At 42.9% G+C, this 23,488-nt stretch overlaps 1 protein-coding gene across 10 annotated transcripts in view; it reads right to left on the bottom strand.

Moving 5' to 3' along the window:
* plekha6 (pleckstrin homology domain containing, family A member 6) overlaps positions 1-23,488 on the bottom strand; it is a 348,944-nt gene that overhangs the window by 22,685 nt on the left and 302,771 nt on the right. For 7 of the 10 annotated variants that reach the window (XM_072278778.1, XM_072278780.1, XM_072278785.1 and 4 more), the window contains 8 exons: positions 21,339-21,404; positions 16,544-16,624; positions 15,523-15,672; positions 12,117-12,218; positions 11,766-11,880; positions 7,963-8,099; positions 4,864-5,043; positions 311-425 (listed from right to left, as the gene is read on the bottom strand). In XM_072278778.1, coding sequence (XP_072134879.1) covers positions 311-425; positions 4,864-5,043; positions 7,963-8,099; positions 11,766-11,880; positions 12,117-12,218; positions 15,523-15,672; positions 16,544-16,624; positions 21,339-21,404 — 946 coding nt within the window. The remainder of the gene's footprint in view (positions 1-310; positions 426-4,863; positions 5,044-7,962; positions 8,100-11,765; positions 11,881-12,116; positions 12,219-15,522; positions 15,673-16,543; positions 16,625-21,338; positions 21,405-23,488) is intronic. The other 3 variants (XM_072278779.1, XM_072278782.1, XM_072278783.1) reach the window with 3 other exon arrangements.

Below are 23,488 nucleotides of genomic sequence, written 5' to 3'. Positions count from 1 at the left end.
TGCTCTACTTCACATTTGGGAATATTAAACCAAGTTACTAAATCAGAATAGAAATCCTACGTTCTGCTTCACATTTGGCAATACTAAACCAATTTACCAAATCAGAATAGTAAGCTGATGTCCTGCTTCCACGGTAGAATATTTTTAATCCTTAATCTCAAAGGGATCTCACCACTGCATATTCGAGGGCAAGCAGGGATGGGTATTAAATGCTGGCTCAGTCTGTGAATTCATTGAATGAAAAACAAACACTGAACCCTACATCTCTTGATCTGTGGACATCTGCCCAATGATGCCTGGCAGACGATACCTTTGTTCTGCTTTTCCACTTCTGTCTCCTGCTTACTTTGTCCCACGCTGCCTTCGGAGCTTTGCTGCAACACTGGGAGCTCCTCCTTCCGGGAACCATCAAAACCCGACTTCTGCTGGACGGAAACACAAGAACGTATTAGCACTGTGATATCCGATAGGTGACCGTGGCCCCAGCACAGGGGGCTGCTTGGTTGAAGAAAGTGGCAACGAGTTGGAAGGGGGTTACTGAATGATGCAATATGCCCAGTTCTGTGGGGGTATGGCTGAAGTTGGGCGAGATCCAGAGGAACACTGCTTTTCCCCGACCAGTTAGAGAGGGCTCGAAGAGTTTGGGTAATTGCAAAGGGCAGGGGTTAAATAGAGCTCCTCTCAAACCCTCAAATACAAATTCAGATCTCTAAAATTATAGCAGAAAGTTCTATACCCACCCCCCAACTATCTCTACTTGATCATTTCTTGTCTGAGTCACCTTATATACAGATACTCCTGTACCTAACGTCACTTTATGGATGTACAATCAATGTACGTATATAAGCTATCTTACATATTTATATTTATTGCTTTTTTAAAAGTTATTGTGTTCTCTATTTTATCGCGATTTTTGTCCTGTATCAGATCTGGAGTTACATCATCTCCTTGTGTACTGGAAGTGACATTAAACAATCTTTAATTGAATAGAATATAAAATTCAGCTGCAGAGATGCAAATTCCTTGTTTGCTTATGTACTATTTAATGTGCTGGAAGCCTGTGTTTGTAACCAGTTACAGGAGTTTCAATTCATTTGTTGAATTTAGGTACAAAGAAAGAATTGCGAATCTCAACTAAGTTACCCATGGGAGAGAGATGTCATTGCGTAAATTTCACTTTTTTTTCCCCCTGGGAAATTCTCATCTCTTGGGATTAATAATCCTTACTCCTGCCCAGTTGTATCTAGTGTCAGACTTTTAATAGGGGCCGGGAGCACTCTTGCATATTGTACTGGCAGGAGGCTGAACTCCCAGTAGGAATGCCTCTAAATCAACACAAGTTGAGGCCTCCTTAGTCTAGTGAGGATGCTGAAGTTGGCCTCAGTGCCAATGGTTGTGGGATAGAAGTGTGAGAAAGATGTTGGGGAGGATCGGCCCTGGAACTTCTGCTGGATATGTCAATGCCACGGGGGTTGAAGGGTCTTCAGTTTAGTCCAGGGATCGTAATGATGCAGTTGAACCTCACTGCTGTGACAACTTGGTGGGATGCCATAGGACTAAAGGAAATGGGCAGATAACATTCACACTACTGTCATTTCATACCAGACAGGGCGGACTTACAAAGCCCATATATCCCTGCTGGTATGTCTAATTCTAATCTATTAAGGACAAGCAGGACACTCGAAACACTGGAGTGATTGGCAACACTCAAGAGCTAGCAGTTCATTTGCCTTGCAGTGTGTTGTAGCCAAGGAGAAGGGTGCAATCCCCCCGGTGTATAATTTTTAATTTTTTTTATCAATGAGATATAGCGCAGAAAAGGCCCTTTCGGCCCTTCGAGACACGTCGCCCGGTAATCCCCAGATCTAATCCTAGCCTAGTCCATGGGACAATTTACAATGACCAATTAACCTACCAACCATCATGTCTTTGGACTGTGGGAGGAAACCGGAGCACCCAGAGGAAACCCACACGGTCAGGCAGAGAACGTAACACGTCCGCTCTCTGCATTCCCCCCACCCCTACCCCAGAGGATGAACAAGTTGGAAGCAAGATGTTGATCAGCACTCTTTTTATCCTCTCCATGTCATTGCCAGAAGCTGCAGAGGAAGAGATTTAGTGAATCTGCACTGGACAGAGATGGACAGTGTTATGGTGCACATGGGCCCTGCTTCCCGACCACAGGTTATGTGGAACTGCTCTCACAGCCCCGCTCAACACATCAAACTTGCCTGTTTCAAGAGACAACATTTTTTTTGTAAGTCACACAATAGATCTGAATGGGATACACCAAAAACACCAGACTGGCCACCAAATATAGAGGCATGAAATAAGGAGTCTCCAGTCGGTTTGTGACTGTTTCGTGTTTCTGTTCAATCCACACCCGGTGCTGACTGACCTACTCCAACACAAGGATTGGCAATTCAAAATCTGCATCCCTCTATACCCTCATTGATACCTGCAATCCCTGCCCCACAACCATCTATGAAACTGCAGTCCTTTATTTAGCCTTCTGAATATAATCATTTCACAAATGCTCAGCCTCCAAGTGCTAAGACCCCAAGCTCTGGAAGTGCCACCTCCCTTAACTGCTTTCCACCTTTGAGACACTCCTTCAAATTCAACTCATGGAACAAGCCTTCTGCAAATCTTCTCATTTGGTTTGGAGTTAAACATTATTTAATAGTCCTCCATTGAAATGGCTTGGATGTTTTTACTTTGATAAAGTCACTACATAAATGCAAGTTATTATTGTTACATCAGTAAAAACTATTTCATTTGTAACACTTCGCAATCACTCCATAACTTAAAAAGGTAAGCACTAATCTATGAATGGTACACAGATTAGGAGAACCATACAACACAGCAACAAGTCTTGATGAAGGGTCTCAGCCTGAAACATTGATGGTTCATTTCCTTCTAGAGTTCTGGTTGCCCCACTGCAGGAAGGATGTCGAGGCTTCGGAGAGGGTGCAGAAGAGGCTCACTGGGATGCTGCCTGGTTTAGAGGGTATGTGTTATCATGAGAGGCTGGATAAACTTGGGTTGTTTTCTCTGGAGTGTCAGAGGCTGAGGGGGGAGGGGATCTGATAGAGATTTACAAGATTATGAGAGGCACAGAGAGTATCTGTTTCCCAGAGCTGGGGTGGCGAGTACCAGAGGTGATGCATTGAAGGTGAGAGGGGGTAGGTTCAAGGGGGATGTGAGGGGTAAGTTTTTTACTGAGAGAGTGGTGGATGCCTGGACTGCGCTGCCTGGTATGGTGGTAGAGGCAAATACATTAGAGGCTTTTAAGATACTTTTGGATAGGCACATGAATGTGAGGAGTAGATGGAGGGATACAGACATGGTGTAGGTAGGAGGGATTAATTCTTGGGTGATTTTGATTTGCTTTTTAGCTGGGTCAGTACAACACTGTGGGCCGAATGGCCTGTCCTTGTGCTGTACTGTTCTATGCTCTATGTTAACGATGCTGTTTGACTGCTGTGTTCCTCCGGCGTTTTGTGTGTGTTGAACACAGAAACGGTCTCAAGCACTCACTTACACTAATCCTGTTCTCCCTACATTCCCATCAACACCCTCCAGATCTTATCTCCCACTTACATGCTAGGGGCAATTTACCTACCAACTTACACCGCTGGGACTTGGGAGGAAATTGAAGTACCTGGGGGAAGCCCGTGTGCTTACAGAAAGAATGTGCAGCGGAAGTCAGGAATGAACCTGGCTCAGTGGAACTGTGAGGTACGACCCCCCCCACCCCGTGACACCCAAATCTCGTGTGAAACTTCAACTTTACAGACACACCAAGCACCATCATCAACTTCACTGAAATGTCCATAGCATGAGAAAATACAGTCACCTTAGGAGCTCCCTTCCCAAGGCAAAATTAAAATATAGTCTGCATAAAAACATCCTCAATAATAAAAGGATTTTTATCTCTGAAAACTATTTTTTAATTATTGCCGTATCCTTCAATTATTCTTGTATCAATGCAGTGTCCTGAGGGCTAATATATTATTGATGCAAAAAAGAACATTTAAAGAAATGCTTAATATTTCATGAACATTTAGAGGAATACTTATTATTCTGTGACAATCTAATTAAGTCTAATAAAACGGTCCATTGCCTTTAGCACCAAACCCCTTTATGCAGTGACTATCGTGAGTCAGAATACTGTAACCCAAACTGCATTGAACCAATGAGTTATGGAGTCGGCACGGTTTTTATGTAAGGATTGGACCAACTGATTAGTGCTCAGCAGATTTCCATCAGTGGTGAGTTGTGAAAATCACCGGATCAGTAGAGGGATAAATGCTTTTCTTTGGACTAGTGCCTTGGGATTTTTTAGGTCTGGAGGAGGGCTTGCATTCATGCTCATCTGAAAGATGACAACTACAAGAATGTGGAACTCCCTGAGTTTGAGCTACTGAACCACAGTTCAAAGTTCAAAGTAAATTTATTATCAAAGTACATATACGTCACCTGGGATTCATTTTCTTGTGGTCATACTCAATAAATCTATAGAATAATAACCATAACAGGATCAATGAATGACCGCCCAAGTTGACACATGACTAACCCACAGTGACTTAAATTTCATCTTAAAGGTAACCTCCCTAGGCACAAAGTATGTTTGAAGGTACAAGGTACTGTCCATTGGGTGTTTTGCACACTTCGGTTGGAGATGGACATGGACATGAACAGCCACTGCCATTTTGTCACCCTGAGAGTTTGATGTCAGTGCTGAATCTCGTTGGTTCCCTACAACTTATTTCATGCCTCAAGATCATGAGCAGGACTGACACAGATGGGAAACCACAAGACTCGGGAGTGATGTAGACAGTGGCCTGGTGAGCCACTTACTGCCGTGGCTCCTTCAATTCTCCTGGTGTCCAAGGTGCTCTTCCCTTTCTCCGCCTGCTCCCAGATGTCCTCGATAGAATAGGCCCAGAGGCTGCTCTCAGTGGGAAGAGGAGGGACTACAGGCAGCGGCCCTTGCTGCAGGTAGGACTGCGGAAGGGGCGGTCGAGGCGGCCGGGTCTCCTGAGACAAAGAGCGAGCAAAGCATTAAGAGTAACTGCAAAGCCAGCAAGACCGTGAGCAAGAGGAGGTTAGTGTTTGGAAGGACTCCCCAGTGAAATGCAGCTTCAGCCTAGAAGCATGGGCCATAACCTAATGAAGCTTCTATCCCACTGTTACCAGACACCTGAACTGACCTCTTATATGATAAGATGTACTCTTGGTCTTACACTCTACCTCGTTATGATCTTACACTTTATTGCTTACCTGCACTGCACTATTTTGGTAGCTTTTACACTCTATTCTTCACCATTATTGTTTTACCTTATTTTAGCTCAATGCACTGCGTAATGATTTGATCTGTACAAAGAGTATGCAAGACAAACTTTTCACTGTGTTTTGGTACATGTGACGATAATCAACCAATATCAATATTAAATGGGAATTGGAGCACTTTCTGTCTTTCTATGTCCTTTCTCTGTGAAGACTCCTAACATCTCCCCCGCTCTTCACTGTTACTTAGTCCCACAGACACTGGCGGCTACGTATCACCAAGATCACAGCGTTATGCAAAATGTAAACAGACTATTTTGTCTAGAACATCCATAACAACCATCCATTTTAGTCCACCTTCCAGCATGTGGTCTGGTCTTCTATGCCTGGGCGACACGTGCTCATCGAGACACTTCTTAAATGCTATCAGCGAGCCTGCCTCCATCACTCTCTCCTGCAGTGTCTCTCTGCGCTGGGAAGGCTATCAAACTCTGGGAGAACCACTACATCACAAGCAAGTAGGCTACACTCAGAGATGTCCTGTCCTGGGATTAGTGGTGTGTGTGTGTGTGTGTGTTTTGTGTGTCTACGTATAAGTGGGTGGGTGGTGAGGGCTTGTTTTGCTGTTGTTGCCTTGTTTTGTTCTGTTGTAGCTGATGCTTCTGTTGTTCTGCAGAACACTGTGGGCCTTTATGTGTGGTGACACATTCCACGGCACATCCTTGGGTTTGCTGGTTGTTAATGTAAGTGACCATGTACATGTGATTAATCTGACCTTCATGACTTTCAATAGGTTCTTGACTAAACACTTGAAGAAACTTATAAAGCTATGGATCTGTGGTGGAAAGTGAGATTAGCTTCAATAGTTCTTTAGGACCAACATGAACACAACAGAGTGATTGCACTCTCGCGCTGAAATCAATGACTATCATTCTCTGAATAGTTCCCACTTTACCCTTATTGATCCAATGACATGTGCTCTATGGCTGGGGATATCTTTGAGGAGGTCTGGAAATGAAAGCCAAACAGGCTCAACTTGCTTTGAGGGAGATATGACAAACTATGGTGTTCCACTAACATGAGAAAACCTGAAGTTTGCAGTTGCTATGATGTTCCACTGCTGCCTGGGTATTCTGTACCATTCACAGTACAAGGTAATCCCTAATTGGGTATTGTACAATTCTGACCAGTGAGAAGGTCCTGCCCTTCAGCATTGACACACTTTATCACAAGCATGCTCAAACTCTTCCACGTAGAGAACTTTCGGAAGTCCGACCCATTCCACAGAACTTTCATTCTGTATTTGAAAGAGTAATGCCAGCTAACCAAAGCAAAACAAGGTTTGCAGATCCATCCCTGGTTGGTAGGGCTACCTCTGCTGTATAGTAACTGTTATCCCACAAGCTTCCAAAATTTGATTCACTTGTTTCCAAAGGAAATTCAGAACCAGTTCCCTGCGTAGCCAGTTGAATGCTGCTGAGGGCGGATTTCGATTAATCTAATTATCATCTGCAAGCCAATGGAGAAAGTCTGAAGTTAATGACCTTGGAGATGTCCTGATGCTGGGGGGGGGGGGTCTGTTGGGACAGAAGGGTGGACTGTCCCCCCTAAAACTCCACACCTTGTTCCCAGTTTGTTAGTGCACACTGAAGCAGAACTGTGGCAAAGTTAACTGGTAGCAACTTGGAAAATAACAGGTGAAAATTCTATCAGACCCAACATTAACGTACAACAAGAGTAAAGGGATGATATACCAATTTTAGCCCATTTACTTGGTACTTGCCAGTAAAAAAAAACAGGAATTTTCTGCCCCTTAATTTTTGTCTATTTTAATTGTTACTCCAATTTCGTTTTGAGAGTTCCTATTTTTCACTTGCCCCTTTCTCCTTCCGCTGGTACTGTAGATTTTGTGCCCTGCCTACAAGTGAAAGAGGAACACAGGGATTAGAAGGGCCTAAGGCTCACTGTAGAAGATATAAACCATCAGATGAGTAAAAGATTGCTCAGCATTGGGGCTGGAGGGTTGATGGAACTGGGCACTGAATCAAATGGTCCTCTAGTGCAGTTGCTAGCTGCAGGAAGGTGGGACAACATCTCTGGACATACCAAGGAAGTGGAGAAATGATGATCATCACAGATTTTCCATATTACATTTGGATCTGGGACTACTTATACTCAAACTTCCCTCAAGAGATGAAGTGGGACAGAGTCAGATCTATGGCAGGGAGAAGTGGGAAGAAGAGCAGTTTGACATCTCTGCTGTTTTACATCGTTCAAACTTTGCTTTCGCTCAACACTGAACTCATTCTTTCTAGCTCATTGAAACACTGATGCAGCTGCACTCAACCACAAATACACAGAGATAAGAGCATGTTTCAAAGTCAGGATGCACTTGCCGGAAAAAAGATAGTCAATTATGATTCAAGTTGATGTCTGTAATTCAAGTTGATGTTATTAATTTAGATTGATTTTACATTTTCTGCTGAAGTGTTTACTGCAAAAGCTAACAGTACGAGGGGACAGAATTGGAATACTGGAAGGTGAAAAGCACTTAGAGTGATGCTGAATCAAACTGAGATTAATTCATATTTCCTACAGTATCATCCATTTTTCATCCCATTAAACAAAGTGAGCCTGGGTCATCCCAGCAGGGACTGGGAGTGCGCTTACCTCACCAGCTGCTTGCTGAGCTGACAGATGAGAATCAGAGACGGGAGAGAAGGGGCTCATGGGACTGACGGGGCTGTTAGAGCTCAGCGGACTGGCAGGGTTGTTGGAGCCGAAAGTCCCCATCTGGGTGCCAGGCACTACAGGAAAAAAACGGTAAATTAAATATTACTAACGACAGGTCTGAATTACCCTGTCATTAACACTCCTCCATTCCCTGTGGTCATGTCATCTACCCAGCCACGGGGTTAAACGGCATGCCATGCACTTTCAATTAAGATCACCCTACTGAACATCCTCATTGTCTCCTCAAATCACAGCATACGACTTGGGAGAGGGAATTTCTGCATCTTGATCACACAAGCTCACAACGTTCACCTTTGAAACTGACTGAGGAGAAAACTGGCCCTTTTAACTGATGGCCTTGCATTTACATAGCACCCTTTTGGACATAGAGTAGGCACAGAACAGCCCCTTCAGCCCATCTAGTCCATGCCAAACCATTTAAAATGCCTACTCTATTGACCTGAACCTGGACCATAACTCTCTATACCCTTACCATCCATGTATCTATCCCAAACTTCGCCTAAATGTTGAAATCAAGCTTGCATGCACCACTTACTCTGGCAGATCATTCTACACTCTCATGACCCTCTGAGTGAAGTTTCCCCTCATATTCCGCTTAAACTTTACACCTTTCACCCTTAACCCATGCACTCTACCTGTAGTCCCACCCAACCTCAGTGGAAAAAGCCTGCTTGTCTTTACCCTACTATATCCCTCATAATTTTGTATACCTCTATCAGATCTCAAAATTCTTTGTAGCTAGTGAGGTAGGTGTGAAGTCACTCTCATAAGACAGTAGAGGGGACGGTCACATTTGTGCAGTGAACACTGTACCATCAAATCTGTAACAGCACAGGGAGAAATCTTTCCTAACTTCCTCGGTAAATTTTCTTCCCTCGTTCCCATCAACAACCCCTCTCACAACACAGATTCAACCATTCACTAAGGGCAACTGAGACCACATTTACTAGAATGTTACCTGGGTTTCAGCACCTAAGTTACAGAGAAGGGTTGAACAAGTTAGGTCTTTATTCTTTGGAGCGTAGAAGGTTGAGGGGGGGACTTGATAGAGGTATTTAAAATTATGAGGGGGATAGATAGAGCTGACGTGGATAGGCTTTTTCCACTGAGAGTAGGGAAGATTCAAACAAGAGGACATGAGTTGAGAGTTAGGGGGCAAAAGTTTAGGGGTAACACGAAGGCGAACTTCTTTACTCAGAGAGTGGTAGCTGTGTGGAACGAGCTTCCAGTAGAAGTGGTAGAGGCAGGCTCGATATTGTCATTTAAAGTAAGATTGGATAGCTATATGAACAGGAAAGGAATGGAGAGTTATGGGCTGAGTGCAGGTTGGTGGGACTAGGTGAGAGTAAGCATTCGGCATGGACTAGAAGGGCTGAGACAGCATGTTTCTGTGCTGTAATTGTTACATGGTTAACCTTCCATCCCCTCCAACTTTGGGATGTGGGAAGAAACTAGACTGAACTGCACGATTACAGGGATGATGCATAAAAACATCAGAAAGCAGCAGAGGTCATGATTGAATCCAGATCACTGATGCTATGAGGCAGCAGTAACCAGCTGCACCACTCTGCATCCAAATTAAACTCATGTTCTGGTCATCTGCTTTTAGTTATGGTGGCCAGGACATTATAAAGAACTCTCCTACTCCTGTCTGAGTCAGTGCAGTGGTCTCCCTCCCACGGAAGCTGAAAGCAGTTCATCATTCACCAGTGTGGTAGCTACACTGATCACTAGCAAACCTGTACAGATGCACTAATGAACATACCCTGACTAGTTGTATATGGTCTGGTGAACACAAGAAGCTGCAGATAGTGGACGTTTTCCAATATGCCAATGGCACATTCCTTCCCCTCATCAGCAGTAACTAAATGAGGTGTACTCTCAAGCTGGGCGACATACACTCAGTGGCCACTTTATTAGGGCTGTTTTGCATGAAAATCCCAGGAGTTCAGCAATTTCATAGATCTTCAAACCACCCCATCTGGTGCCAACAATCATCCCAAGGTCAAAGTCACTTAGATCACATTCCATCCCCATTCTGTTGTTTGGTCTGAGCAACAACTGAACCTCTTCGACCATGAGTATGCTGCCACATGATTGGCTGATTTAATAGTTGAATTAATGAGCAGGTGTTAGGTGTACCTAATAAAGTAGCCACTGAGTGTAGAGTCATAGAGTACTACAACACAGGCCATTTGGCCCATCCAGTCCATGTCGACCCAATCTTTTGTCTAGTCTTATCTACCTGCACTTGCACCATATCCCTCCAAACCTCTCCTATCATAACTTCTTTTAAACGTTACTATTGAACCACATCTCATTCCAGAGGCGCAACCCATTGGCAACTCATTCCACACTCACACCTATCCCTGAGTGAAGAAGTTTCCCCTTAGATTCACCTTGAATGTCTTACTTTCCACCCTAAACTTATGATCTCTAGTTTTAATCTCGTCCAACCTGAGGAAAAAAAGCCTGCATACTACATAGTCACCCTATCTATACCACTCATAATTTGTATACCTCTATAAGATTTCCCCTCATTCTCCTGCACTTAAGGGAATAAAATCCTAACCTATTAAAGTTCTCCCAACCATCTATCACCGAAGATCCCTGCCATCTGTGCCATACCATCTTCTCACAGCTACCATTCAGCAAGTACAGAAGCCCCACCCCACCACGTTCAAGAACAGCTACTTCCCTTCAACCATTCAGTTCTTGAAATGACTTGCACATCTCTGACTAATCACTGTATTAGTAATAATAACACAATGATCATTTTGACCACTGTGTACTACAACGTGACTTTGCTTTTGTGTACTTTACTGTACAAATTGTGTGCAACTTATGTTTAATTTAGAATTGTGTTGTGATTGCTGCTCACCTGATTCCAACATACCTATGACGCCATTGCAAGCAAGTTTTTCATTGCACCTGTACATTTGACTATAAATTCAACTTTAGATTCAACAATCTTAAATAACTGGCCCTTCCAATTTCAAAGGTTATCCACCTGAAAATTAAATCAGTTTCTCTATCTCTGCATACATGTACTTGTGTATATGACAGTGAACTCCACTTAGACCAGCGGTTCCCAAACCTTTTTATGCCACGGACCAATGCCATTAAGCAAGGACTCCAGATTGGGAACCCCTGACTTTGACTTTGGTGCTGAGAAGGAGCAGATTCTATCACAATATTCCCCTTGAATATTTTATCTTTCACTCTAAACCTATGACCACTAGTTCTAATTTCCAATTTCACCCAACCTCAAAGGAAAAAAAGCATGCATGTATTCACCCGATCTATATCCCTCATAACTTATAGATCTCCCCACATTCTCCTGCACTCCAGGGAATATAGTCCTAACCTATTCAACTTTTCCCTACCATCCACTGTGGTGAGAATTGAACCCACAACCTTCTGACTCTCAGACTAGTGGGCTAAATCCGAGGCAAGGACAGCATCTGAGGAAAGTGCTCTGGGGTTTGTGATTTTTAAAGTCTAAAAGATACAACTAATTCATACTAGATCATCATAAGTTAGTTCCCCTGGAACAGAACTTTGTGTGACAGAGACATTCTCCCTGTCCTTAGCCCAAGTCAGGACATTAAAAAGTTCGACAGGTAAATCCATTACACCTCATGTCACCATTAGCTATCCAGGGACCCAGAGTTCCCTGCATATTATTAGTGAGGTAATGGCTATGGAAGATCCTGTACCATTCTGTTTGACAGGCTCTGCTGTAACTCTCTCAGGATAGGTCTTCCTCAGGCCCTCCATGACATCCTGGATTTTCCAGAGTTCCTTCTGAATGTGCTTATACCCCATTTCAACCTGAAAAAGTAACACAAGAGCCATTTACTATCCCTCAATGTACATCTTTTACACTAAAAGCTTCATTAGTTTATGTTAGATACTTAAAGTCATTGTGATTGGATGGTTAGGATGCACGGTATCATGAGTTAGTGGTGGATGAGAAGATTATTGGTTTAACCTCAATCCCAGATTAATTTCTCTCAGCATGGATAATAACTGATCATTCTATATTTATGATTCGATGGCAGTGTTACCTGCGTTCCCATTGGCCTGTTCAGCTGCTCCCACAGGTCATTGTGAATGATGGACAACTCCATTCTGAGGGCATCGCACTCCATTTTTGTGTTTGCAAAGGTCTAAAACAGGTGTAATGTGCAAAGCAGGACCAGAATACAAGTCAATACATGTCTTTGAAACTCTTAACGTCTAAAAAATGCTCAATTAAAAAAATAAACGACTGGCCTTAAATCCATGACTTAATTTTTCTCTGAAGGCAAAGCAGTGGATATAACAAAGAGTGACTCCCAGTGTATGAAGCATTCACTGTTGATCGGTTACCTTTACTTACATCTCTGATAGCATGACTGCAGAAAAAGCTTGGGCTACCATATCCAGCTTGTAAGCAAAGACTTAGTGCAGAAAAAGTTCTGCAGATGCTGGAAACCCAGAGCAACACACAAGATGCTGTAGGAACTCAGCAGATAAGGCAGCATCTATGGAGAGGAATAGGCAGTCGATGTTCCGGGTCAAGATCCTTCATCCTGATATCAACCATATCCTCATCTCCAAACATACTTACTGATCTGCTGAGTTCCTCCAACAGTTTGTGTATTGTTCAGAACATGGTGCACTCCAGCCCACCTCAGCACAGACCAGTCAATTATTTTTCTTGTCTGCCATCAGTAAGAACTTCCTGTGCATCCCAGTAAAGTAATGAGAATTACCACCACCATTTTGCTGAAGTCTGTGGCTTTAAGCCAACTCAGGATGGCATCAGTCTGCAGACCAATGCACCTTTCTAATAGCTCAAACTCCCATGGTCTGCCAGGTGTTATGGGCAAGGTGACCTTAAGTGGATGATGCAATAGATTTCACGACACAAGAACCTCAACAGCCTTGATCACCTGTACCTTGAGTCAAAACACCATTTGGACGGGCATGTCATTGTCAGCTTGCTGCCCTGATGGGGCTTCTGGACCGAGCAATTATCTGGATAACTCAGAAGCAGCTGAGAAAGCAGTAAAATAGTCTAACAGAAATGATTAGCGATCTATTGTTTTACTGAAATCGTGATAATTATTCTGTTAAAGTTTAATCTATCCATTCAACTACTGTATTTTACAGGCTGTTACTGCTTGGAAAGTAGTGATCAAAGAAAAAAAACTGGACTCTAAACTTCCGCGGAATTCTGTTAATGGATACGGATAAGGGAGTCAAAATTGAGTTCAATGTCATCCTGATGCTAAATTTAGAACGTATCTCTCTATTAAGATATGTCCAGGTACCCTTTTCTTTGAATTGTTCATACAATACCAGCAAGGCTGCCATTTCAAATCCATCCGCAATTGAGCATTAAATTCATTGGTTGCTTTGGAGTCTTATTGAAGCCAGGGTAGCGATTCAGATGGTCCTTCACAACAGACTATCATCGCCATTATTGAGACTATGTGATTAATTACCTGAACTTAAATTTCCCAACAGTCTTGATGGGATGGTGATCCTAGGTCACAGTCCAGGACTCTGGATATTGGACGAGTAACTTATCCATTCTGCCAACACTGACTGTACTGTAATGGATATGCTTGCATATGTTCTTGTTTAAGGCTGCCTTAGAAGTAGTGGCACAGGTAGACATTACAATGAAGAATTTGTTTGCCTTTGTTGGTTGGGGCACTGAGTACCAGAGTTAGGATTTCTTGTTGCAGTCGTACAGGACAATGGTGAGTGTGTGTCTCTGGTCACCATGCCATAGGAAGGATGTGATTAAGCTAGAGAGGCTGCAGAAAAGCCTCACGAGGATATTGCTGGGTCTGGAGGGCTTGAGCTACAAAGAGAGACTGGATAGGCAGGGAACACACACAAAATGCTGGAGGCAGCATCTATGGAAAAGAGCACAGTCGTCGTTTCAGGCCAGGAATCTTCGGCAGCGTTGCTTGGATTTCCAGCATCCGCAGAGTTTCACCTGTTTGTGACTGGATAGGCAGGAATTATTTTCCCAGGAGAAAAGAAATGCGAAAGGTGACCTTACTGAGGCCTCCATTGGTCAGAGTCAACCATGGGTGTTATGTCCTAGTGTCTAGATGTACAGTAGAATATAGAGAGCAAGCTCATCACAAACAAGAGAAAATCTGCAGATGCAAGAAATCGAAGCAACACACAAAAAATGTTGGAGGAACTCAGCAGGAATCCTTAGATGCTGCCCGGCCTGCTGAGTTCCTCCAGCATTTTGTGTGTGCTGCATTGACAGCAAGCTGTTGCCCATGAAGCAAGCCAGCCTGCTCCACGCATCGATTAACTCAAAGGAATGGCAGAGTCTGAGACAGTTTGGCACCAGCAGTGTCACAGGAGTTGCCAGTCAATGTAGGACTGCCTTAAGGGTTCCAGCTTCGGAATTTCACCTCGGGATTTACTCCCAGAGTCTTCCCCATGAACCGGATTAGCTGCAAGGCTGTGGAGGTTTGAGATTACCCTCTCCTATAGGTGTGTGGTAGAAAGTGTGCTGGCTGGCTGCATTACGGCCTGGTACAGGAACATCAATGCCTTTGTGTGGAAAACCCTCCCAACCACTGAGCACATCTACATGAAACATTGTTGTAGAAAATCATCAAAGATCCTCACCCCCCAGGCTATGTTCTTTCCTCACTGCCGCCATCAGGTAGAAGGTACAAGAGCCTCAGGACTCACATACCAGGTTCAAGAACAGCTACTATCCCTCAATCGTCAGGTTCTTGAACAAAAGGGGATAGCTACACTCACCTAAAGTCTCTGCTATATTGTTATTGCATGCTCATTATTTATTGCTATTTATTTAATCTGCATTTGCAGTTTGTTTGCAGTTAACAGTTCCTGATGTTTAGAGTTTACAGTTACTGTTCTATAGATTTGCAGAGAAAAAAATCTCAGGGTTTTATGCGGTGACATGCATGTACTCTGATAATAAATTTTACTTTGAACTTTGAACTTAAATGAGCTACCAACCAAGGCAACCTTGTGGAGGTGTATGAAATTATGAGGGGTAAAAATCATGAGGTAGATCCTCACAGATTTTGTTTACTCCTATAGGGTAAGGAACTCTAAAAGTAGAGGGTATAGCTTAAGGTGAGATGGGAAAGATTCTGTGGAGACCTGAGGGCAACTTTTTCCACACAGAGGGTGGTGAGCACATGGAACGAGCTGCCAGATGTGTAGTAGAGGCAGATACAGTTACAATTTTTAAATGACAGTTGGACAGGTAAACAGATGGGAGAAGTTTAGAGATATAGGCCAAATGCAGGCAAATGGAACTAGGAACCAAATTAGCATGGATAAGATGGGCTGAAGGGCCCATTCCCATATGGTTTAGGTCTATCAGGCTATCCTTCTGACTGTATGTTATGCAAAGTTTAAAGCAATAAGATGAATCAGGACACAAATCAGCTCTCAGTAACCCTGCTCCCATACCGTAGTTGCCTGTGAGAGTTCCCCGCGAATATTGACCAGCTGGTTCTGCAAAGACTCCTTTTTCTGCACCAGTTTCTCGGCGTAACTCGGTTGATTACGGTACATTGCTATCTCCCGATGGGTTGTTTCCAACGCGCTTTCCAGAGATTCCTAGGGTGTAACAGAAACAAAGATAAAGATTCGTCAGATCCACAACAGGAAAGGGCATTTAAAATGATCTAGAAATAAAAATGATGAACTAAAATAAAACACCCAGAGCCATGTTTTTAACCACTGGAGATAAACGAAATAAAAGACGACAAGTTAACCACTGTGTGCTGATGGCCTTCTGGAATTTGTGCATTGGCTGATTTATTCCTTCAAACCCATTCTCTTGCCTTCTCACTGCCTTAGCCCTTACTAATCAAGAACCAATCAACCTCAGTTTTAATATACCCAATGACTTGGCCTCCACAGCCATCCGCAGCAATGATTTTCCCAGATTCATCACCTTCTTGCTCAAGAAATTCCTCCTCAGTTCTGTTCTAAATGGACATCCTTCTATTTCTGAGGCTGTGCCCTCTGGTTCTAGACTCCTCCACTATAGGACACATCTTCTCCACATCCACTCTAAGCCAAAAGCTTCCAACCTGGGGTCCACAGATCCCTCGGTTAATGACAGGTGTCCATGGCATAAAAAAGTTTGGGCTTTTCAATATTTAATAGGTTTCTGTGACATTAATCTTCATTCTTCTAAACTCTAACAAGTTCAGGACCAGATTCACCAAACACTCTTCCCTTCTACAATTAAATAACCTGTTTGACTTAAACATAGTCTCTTTCCACTTACCCTGTTAATGTGTGTAGGGCCCAGCCTGCCCAAGTGTGGCAAGGAGGGAACTCAATTCAGTTAGTGATTCCCCTCCTAAATGTTTGGATGCTGGGCAAGGAAGAGCCAGAAGGTTCTATGGTGCAAAGATTTCCCTACACAAACGGGCCAAGATGCAGAGCTTTAGAATGAGAGTAAAAGTGTTAACTCTACCTTCTCCTTCCGCAACTGGAGGACCCACTTCTCCTGCTCCCGCTGGTTCTTGGTCTGCTCGCAAAGTCGACCCAGCAATTTCTGTTTCCAAAGAAGAAGAGTAGTGCAGTTAATTTTCAGATGGAATTTCGTCAGGATGACAGTAAGGCAGAGGTTCTCGCTTGTGAGAGCTGTCAGCTTCAACAACGCTGCCAAGTTGCAGCCTATCTTTTGCAGCTCAGGAAGCATGAAAAGCCCTTTGGGGAAAATAGTTCTTGTCATAATTTATGAACTTGAGAGAAGATACTTGTAGGAAACTTAGAGTCATAACTCTAGGAAGTTAATTGTGGGCTAATGCCTACAATTGACATACTTTGATATGGAGATAATTTGTTTTACTTCATTCCTGGGATGTCCAAGAATAAGGCATCAACTTCAAGGATTAACGATCAACTTTATTCACCATATATTTACATGTATTAGAAATTTGCAGTGATGGCATTGGTCAGGGCGCCATATACAACAAAAAACAACATTCAATGATTATATGAATAAAGAATTATATGAAAATAAAGTTAGAGATTAAAGTATGGATATGGAATAAAATCTGCATAAATACATAATAACAACATGACTTACAATGGAAACAGCATTGTTTTGAAGTGTTTACAGTGCTGTGCAGTACTGGGGGTAATAATAGGGGGTGATAGGGGTGGATAACTTGATAGTTGATCAGATTAATTACCTGGGGGCAGAATCTTTTTAAAACAGTGTAAATTTTTTGTTTTAGTAGTCCTATAGCATTTTCCAGAAGAGAGCTTTTGGAAAAGGCAGTTTGCCAAGTGGGTAGTGTCAACAATAATTTTTCCTGTCTGCTGCTTTGTCCAGGACACATGCAAGTCCTGCAGCCAGTGAATACTCCAGTGGCCCTCAAGAAGTTGGGGATGATCCACTTAACTCCTGTACATCGGGTATTGGGGAAGGAATTGGACCTGGTGACAATAAAGGAATAGAGATATGTTCCCAAGTTAGGAAAATATTTACAGTGAACTTGCAGTTCAAAGAGTAATTATAATATTTGTCCATACCCAATCCTTGCCATGAATGGTCCATGAACACCACCTCACTTTTCCTAGTATATTTTTTACTCTGTGTGTGTGTGTGTGTGTGTGTGTGTGTGTGTGTGTATATATATGCGCGCACACACATGAATATATTTCTTATTGTAATTTATTGCATATTTTATGTATTGTACTGTAACTGCTGTCACTTAACAGCACATTTCAGAACTTACATACGTCAGTGATAACAAACCTGATTCTGATTCTACAATACATTGGTGAGGCTACATTTGGAAGATTGTGTTCAGTTTTGCTTACCCTGCTCAGGGAAGAATGCCATTAAGCTGGAAAGAGTGCAGAGGAGATTTACTAGGATATTGTGGGGACTCAGTGGACTGGGTTACAGAGACCGGTTGAGTAGGATGGGACTTTAAATACTGGAGTGTAAGAAGATGAGGGATGCTCCTTTAGACATGTATAAAATCACGAGGGGCATAGGCAGGTGAATGCATACCCACTTTTCCCCATGGTTGAGGAATCAAGTAGGGAGCATAGGTATAAAGTGAGAGTAAAGAAATTTTCTAGGAACCTAGGGGAAACCCTCAGGGCCAATTGTGGACAACTAGAAGATAGAAGAGAGTGCAGATGCTGGAATATAGAGCAACATAAAAGGCCCCGGAGGAACTCAGTGCGACAAGTAGCATCTATGGAGGGAAATGGATTGTCGTTGCTTTTGGTCGAGACCCAAAATGGCACCTGTCCAATTCCCTCCACAGATGCTGCCTGACCCACTGAGTTCCTCCTGTGCTTTGTTCATTGCAGTCCAATGGGACTATCTTAGATGGGTGTCTTGGTCAGTACAGACTTTGGGCCAAGAGGCCTGTTTCCATGCTCTATGACTCTATGAATGCAACAATTACAAACGTTACTGATCTGTCTGATCTGTAAATATTGATAAAGTCGAAGAACAACTCTCAGCAAGTCATTCAGACCTGAGTAACATGTTAAGTCAGCCTGACCTGGTGTAAAACCATATGTTTCATCAGAGTGAACCAATGAGGACCTGGCGTGTTTGTACAGGGCCTTAAGGATTCAGGCCGAGGGGCCAAGTTGTGTTCCAGGTGGTGGCTTCTCTATTAGGGAAAACACCATAAGACAAAGGAGCAGAAGTCAGCCATTCGGCCCATTGAATCTGCTCCACCAATTTATCCTGAGCTGATCCATTCTCCCATTTAGTCCCACTCCCCCGTCTTCTCACCATAATCTTTGCCCTGGCTGCTCAAATACCTATCAATCTCTGACTTAATTACACCCAATGACTTAGCCTCCACTGCTGCCCATGGCAACAAATTCCATAGATTCACCACCCTCTGGCTAAAAAAATTTCTTCACATCTCTGTTCTGAATGGGCGCCCTTCAATCCTTAAGTCATGCCCTCTCGTACTAGACTCCCCCACCATGGGAAACAATTTTGCCACATCCACTCTGTCCATGCCTTTCAACATTCAAAATGTTTCTATGAGGTCCCCCCTCATTCTTCTAAACTCCAAGGAATACAGTCCAAGAGCAGACAAACGTTCCTCATATGTTAACCCTCTCATTCCCAGAATCATTCTAGTGAATCTTTTCTGAACCCTCTCCAATGTCAGCACATCCTTTCTTAAATAAGGAGCCCAAAACTGCCCACAGTACTCCAAGTGAGGTCTTACCAGAGCCTCAACATCACATCCCTGCTCCTACACTCTATTCCTCTAGAAATGAATGCCAACATTGCATTTGCCTTCTTCACCACCGACTCAACCTGGAGGTTAACCTTAAGGGTATCCTGCATGAGGACTCCCAAGTCCCATTGCATCTCAGAACTTTGAATTCTCTCCCCGTTTAAATAATAGTCTGCCCATTTATTTCTTTTGCCAAATTGCATAACCATACACTTTCCAACATTGTATTTCATTTGCCACTTCTTTGCCCATTCTCCCAATCTATCCAAGTCTCTCTGCAGACTCTCTGTTTCCTCAGCACTACTGGCCCCTCCACCTATCTGCGTATCATCAGCAAACTTAGCCACAAGGCCATCTATTCCATAATCCAAATCGTTGATGTACAACGTAAAAAGAAGCAGCCCCAACACAGACCCCTGTGGAACACCACTGGTAACCAGCAGCCAACCAGAATAGGATCCCTTTATTCCCACTCTCTGTTTCCTGCCAATCAGCCAACACTCTATCCACGTATGTAACTTTCCCGTAATTCCATGGGCTCTTATCTTGTTAAGCAGCCTCATGTGTGGCACCTTGTCAAAGGCCTTCTGAAAATCCAAATATACAATATCCACTGCATCTCCCTTGTCTAGCCTACTTGTAATTTCCTCAAAAAATTGCAATAGGTTTGTCAGACAGGATTTTCCTTTAAGGAAACCATGCTGAGTTTTGCCTATCTTGTCATATGCCTCCAGGTACTCTGTAACCTCATCCTTGACAATCGACTCCAACAACTTCCCAACCACCGATGTCAAGCTAACAGGTCTATAACTTCCTTTTTGCTTCCTTGCCCCCTTCTTAAATAGCGGAGTGACATTTTCAATCTTCCAGTCCTCCGGAACCATGCCAGAATCTATTGACTTTTGAAAGATCATTGCTAGTGCCTCCACAACCTCCACAGCTACTTCCTTCAAAAGGAAGGATAGAAAAGGAGATAGATGACAAGAAAGCGTGTCAGGGTCTCAGAATACAAATGGACCATTAGTATTGAGCAGAGAAGAAAGTTCTTCCATTAGAGGCTTGAGAACCCCTGGGATTTGCTAAAGAGCTGTGGATGGGAAGTCATTGAAATCAGTTCGGATTTTGGGTTTATACAGGAAAGTAGTCTCGAGGTCATGGTCTCCTTGATTACTGGAGTAGTTTTTTTAAAAATTAAGACAATATTATTGTTTATCCTCTGGCCCCCATTCCACCCCCAAAATTCTCTCATCTCCTGAAGTCACTAGACCCCAGTAGATCCTCTGCCGTTCGCCAGTTGCGGGTTGCTGGAAGGTACCCTTTACACCAAAGGGCTGCTCTCTAAATACGAAACTAAGCAATAAGGGTCAGCAGGCTACTCACCTACAGGACCTGATATCCACTCACTTTTCTGGATAAGCAGGACTCAATTAGTTTTTATTGGCCTGAAGTGGCAGATTTCCAAATGGAAGAATTATAAACAAATTTTTCAAAGATGGTGGAATTAAAGGTTATGAGGAACCTCCGTCTAGCTACACAGTTGAAAATTTTAGAGGAGGAGCAAACAGAAATTGCCCCATTTCAAACTATTTCATTCCTCATGTCCTCATCAGCTTCTTCTCAAGCCCATTACCATTACTGGGGACAGGCCACAGACAGCAGCTCACCAGAGTCCTCTGTCCCAGGCCAGTCTTTCAAGTGGTCCTCAAGTGTGGCCCATCCTCTTGGTGTATCCTTCATCTCCCAGGGATGAGGGCTTTCGAACTTCTGTTGGTGTTTCTGTAACTCAGGGTTTTTTATAGGATGAGCCTCATGCTCAGCTCTCCTCCTTTCACAGCTGGGTTTGGGACCGTCCATGCCAAAGTTTGCTCTCATCATCCCTTGACATTTACCTGCACAAGGTCTCTCCTCCTGATGGATGATAGTAAGTACAGAACTGAAATCCTATAGGTCCATTTATCCCTGAAAAGGACTTTGGATTCCAGCAAAATAGAAATAATCCTTTAAACAAACACATAATTAATTGGTAAAACTTACATCTATCTCCACCTCGTCAACCTTGTAATGGTGCAGAGCGTCCTGGTATCTGTCCTGATATGGAACCTGCAAACATCAGTAACCATTAAGGGCTTTGACCTTGCTATGAGGGACATAGCATCAAGACCATTATTGCAGCGTCACGGAGTCAATTTATTGTATCTGTCTCTGATTTGTTTTCTTTGCTGATCATTGAGATAGCTCAGCCTTTGCTCTTTACTCTGATTGCTGGACTTAACATCACATTTCACAGTCTAATGGGAGCATCATGCAGCAAAGGTCCGGGTGAGACCAGGATAAAAATAATGTGTGAGCCTGTTTCACCCTCTTGTGCCTGACACTGATCCAGGGAGCCGAGAAAAGAAGTTCTCTTCATGTTCAGAGCACAGTATTCAATTATATATTTAAAAAACAGACAAGTAAAAACCTTTGGAATAAAACATCTCCAGGACAGAGCTGGTGTGGAAAGGAATCCAGAAGGATTTAATCATGTCAGTTTTTTTTAAAAATAGCACGGAATACTGGGGAAAGTGTAAAGTAAGTTTCCAGGAAAGGTCACAGTAAAAATCCCAGATATGGTCTGTTAGGTTGGACGTCTCTTGGTAGTTGAGGTCAGACCACCCTCCTCTGGTGCAGTTTTGCCACACCAGTCACTGGATCTTCAATATTTCAATGCTAGCTGCTCTTCATCCACTGTCTGCTCTTCATCTCCAGTCCGCTCTGTGCCTACGGTCTGTTCTGTACCTGGGCTACCTCAGCCATCCCTTCCTCTGCTGGTGCTCTTTACCTTATATCCCAGACTCTGGAACCCTTTCCCAAGACCCTTCTTGCTGGCAGCTCCCAAACTGACTTCAGTATCTGTCATTGTTAACCATATTTTCTGCTGTTTCCTTCCATTATTGTTTCACAATATTTAAAATTATTCCCACTCGTTTTTCCATCTGCTGTGTAAAGGTCTTTGGGTTATTTCTCTGCCTGTAAGAGATACAATATAGGAAACTATTCCCTTACAGTGGTAACATAGCCCAATCAGCAGTCCATGAATAACTTATCCCAGAGTCAGTTCAAGACAATGACACCACCAGTGCCTTATACATTGAAATGATATGATTTTTTTCTCTCCATTACTATAGGCTCAAACCCAACCATGAGTTCTTACCCTACAACAATCAGGTTCCTGAACCAGCATGGATAACTTCACTCCCCACAACTCTGAACTGATTCTGCAATCTACAGACTCACTTTCAAAGATCCACAACTCATGTTATCAGTATTATTTATCTTCTATTTGCACAATTTGTCTTATTTGTACATTGATTGTTTGTCAGCCTTTGTTTATGTGTGGTTTTTCATAAATTGTATCGTATTTCTTTATTTTCTTGTAAATGCCTGCAAGAAAATGAACCTCAGTGTAGTACCTTTATTAAGGAAGAGCCTAAAGTCAAAACAAAATTTATCACCAAATATGTATAGTATATGTAAATTGGTGATAAATTTTACTTCGACTGTGAGCTCTTCCTTAATAAATTCACTCATGAATTGATCCAAATTAGTTAGCCAATATATTAAAAACCAATAATGCACTGGGCAGTCTGCCATCTTGGTGTCCTGAACAACTTCTTTAGTTATACTCTCATTACAGTTTTTATACCAAAGGCCTTACTTCAAAAGACCATGAACTAATTACTAATTCACCAGCACTACATGAATCCCAATGAAGCAGAATCGTCTGATCTATTGGCATCACTTAAATCCTAATTAACCAGATCCACAGTCCTTCACCTTTGTTGCAATGAATTCCAAAAGACCATCTCCTTTGAATCACACCAATTGAAACTGTTCAAAATCCCAGAAGGTACAATGGTTTTTCATCCCCTCCTAGAGCTAGAACCACAATAGTCCAAATGAGTAAACTTCTTCTCATTTTTTAGTTCGAAACTGTCCTGCTGTTACTGAACAGATCACCTTATGCATGTTGCACATTTGTACAATACAGGTCTTTGTTCAGAGCTCCGTGGTACTTTTCCTTAGATGGGCTGCCAAGTGAACAAGCAAGTAGGCTGTGAACTGAAAATGTCAATTAACCCTAGTTTGTCTTGAGAAAGTCAGAAAGCTTTTATCAAAATTAACCTCTTTGAACATACTCTAAG

The sequence above is a fragment of the Mobula birostris genome, chromosome 14 (genome assembly GCF_030028105.1).
Source record: "Mobula birostris isolate sMobBir1 chromosome 14, sMobBir1.hap1, whole genome shotgun sequence".
NCBI lineage: Eukaryota > Metazoa > Chordata > Chondrichthyes > Myliobatiformes > Myliobatidae > Mobula > Mobula birostris.
The sequence above is the reverse complement of the archived record's forward strand: the minus strand, read 5'-3'. Positions and strand labels throughout refer to the sequence as shown.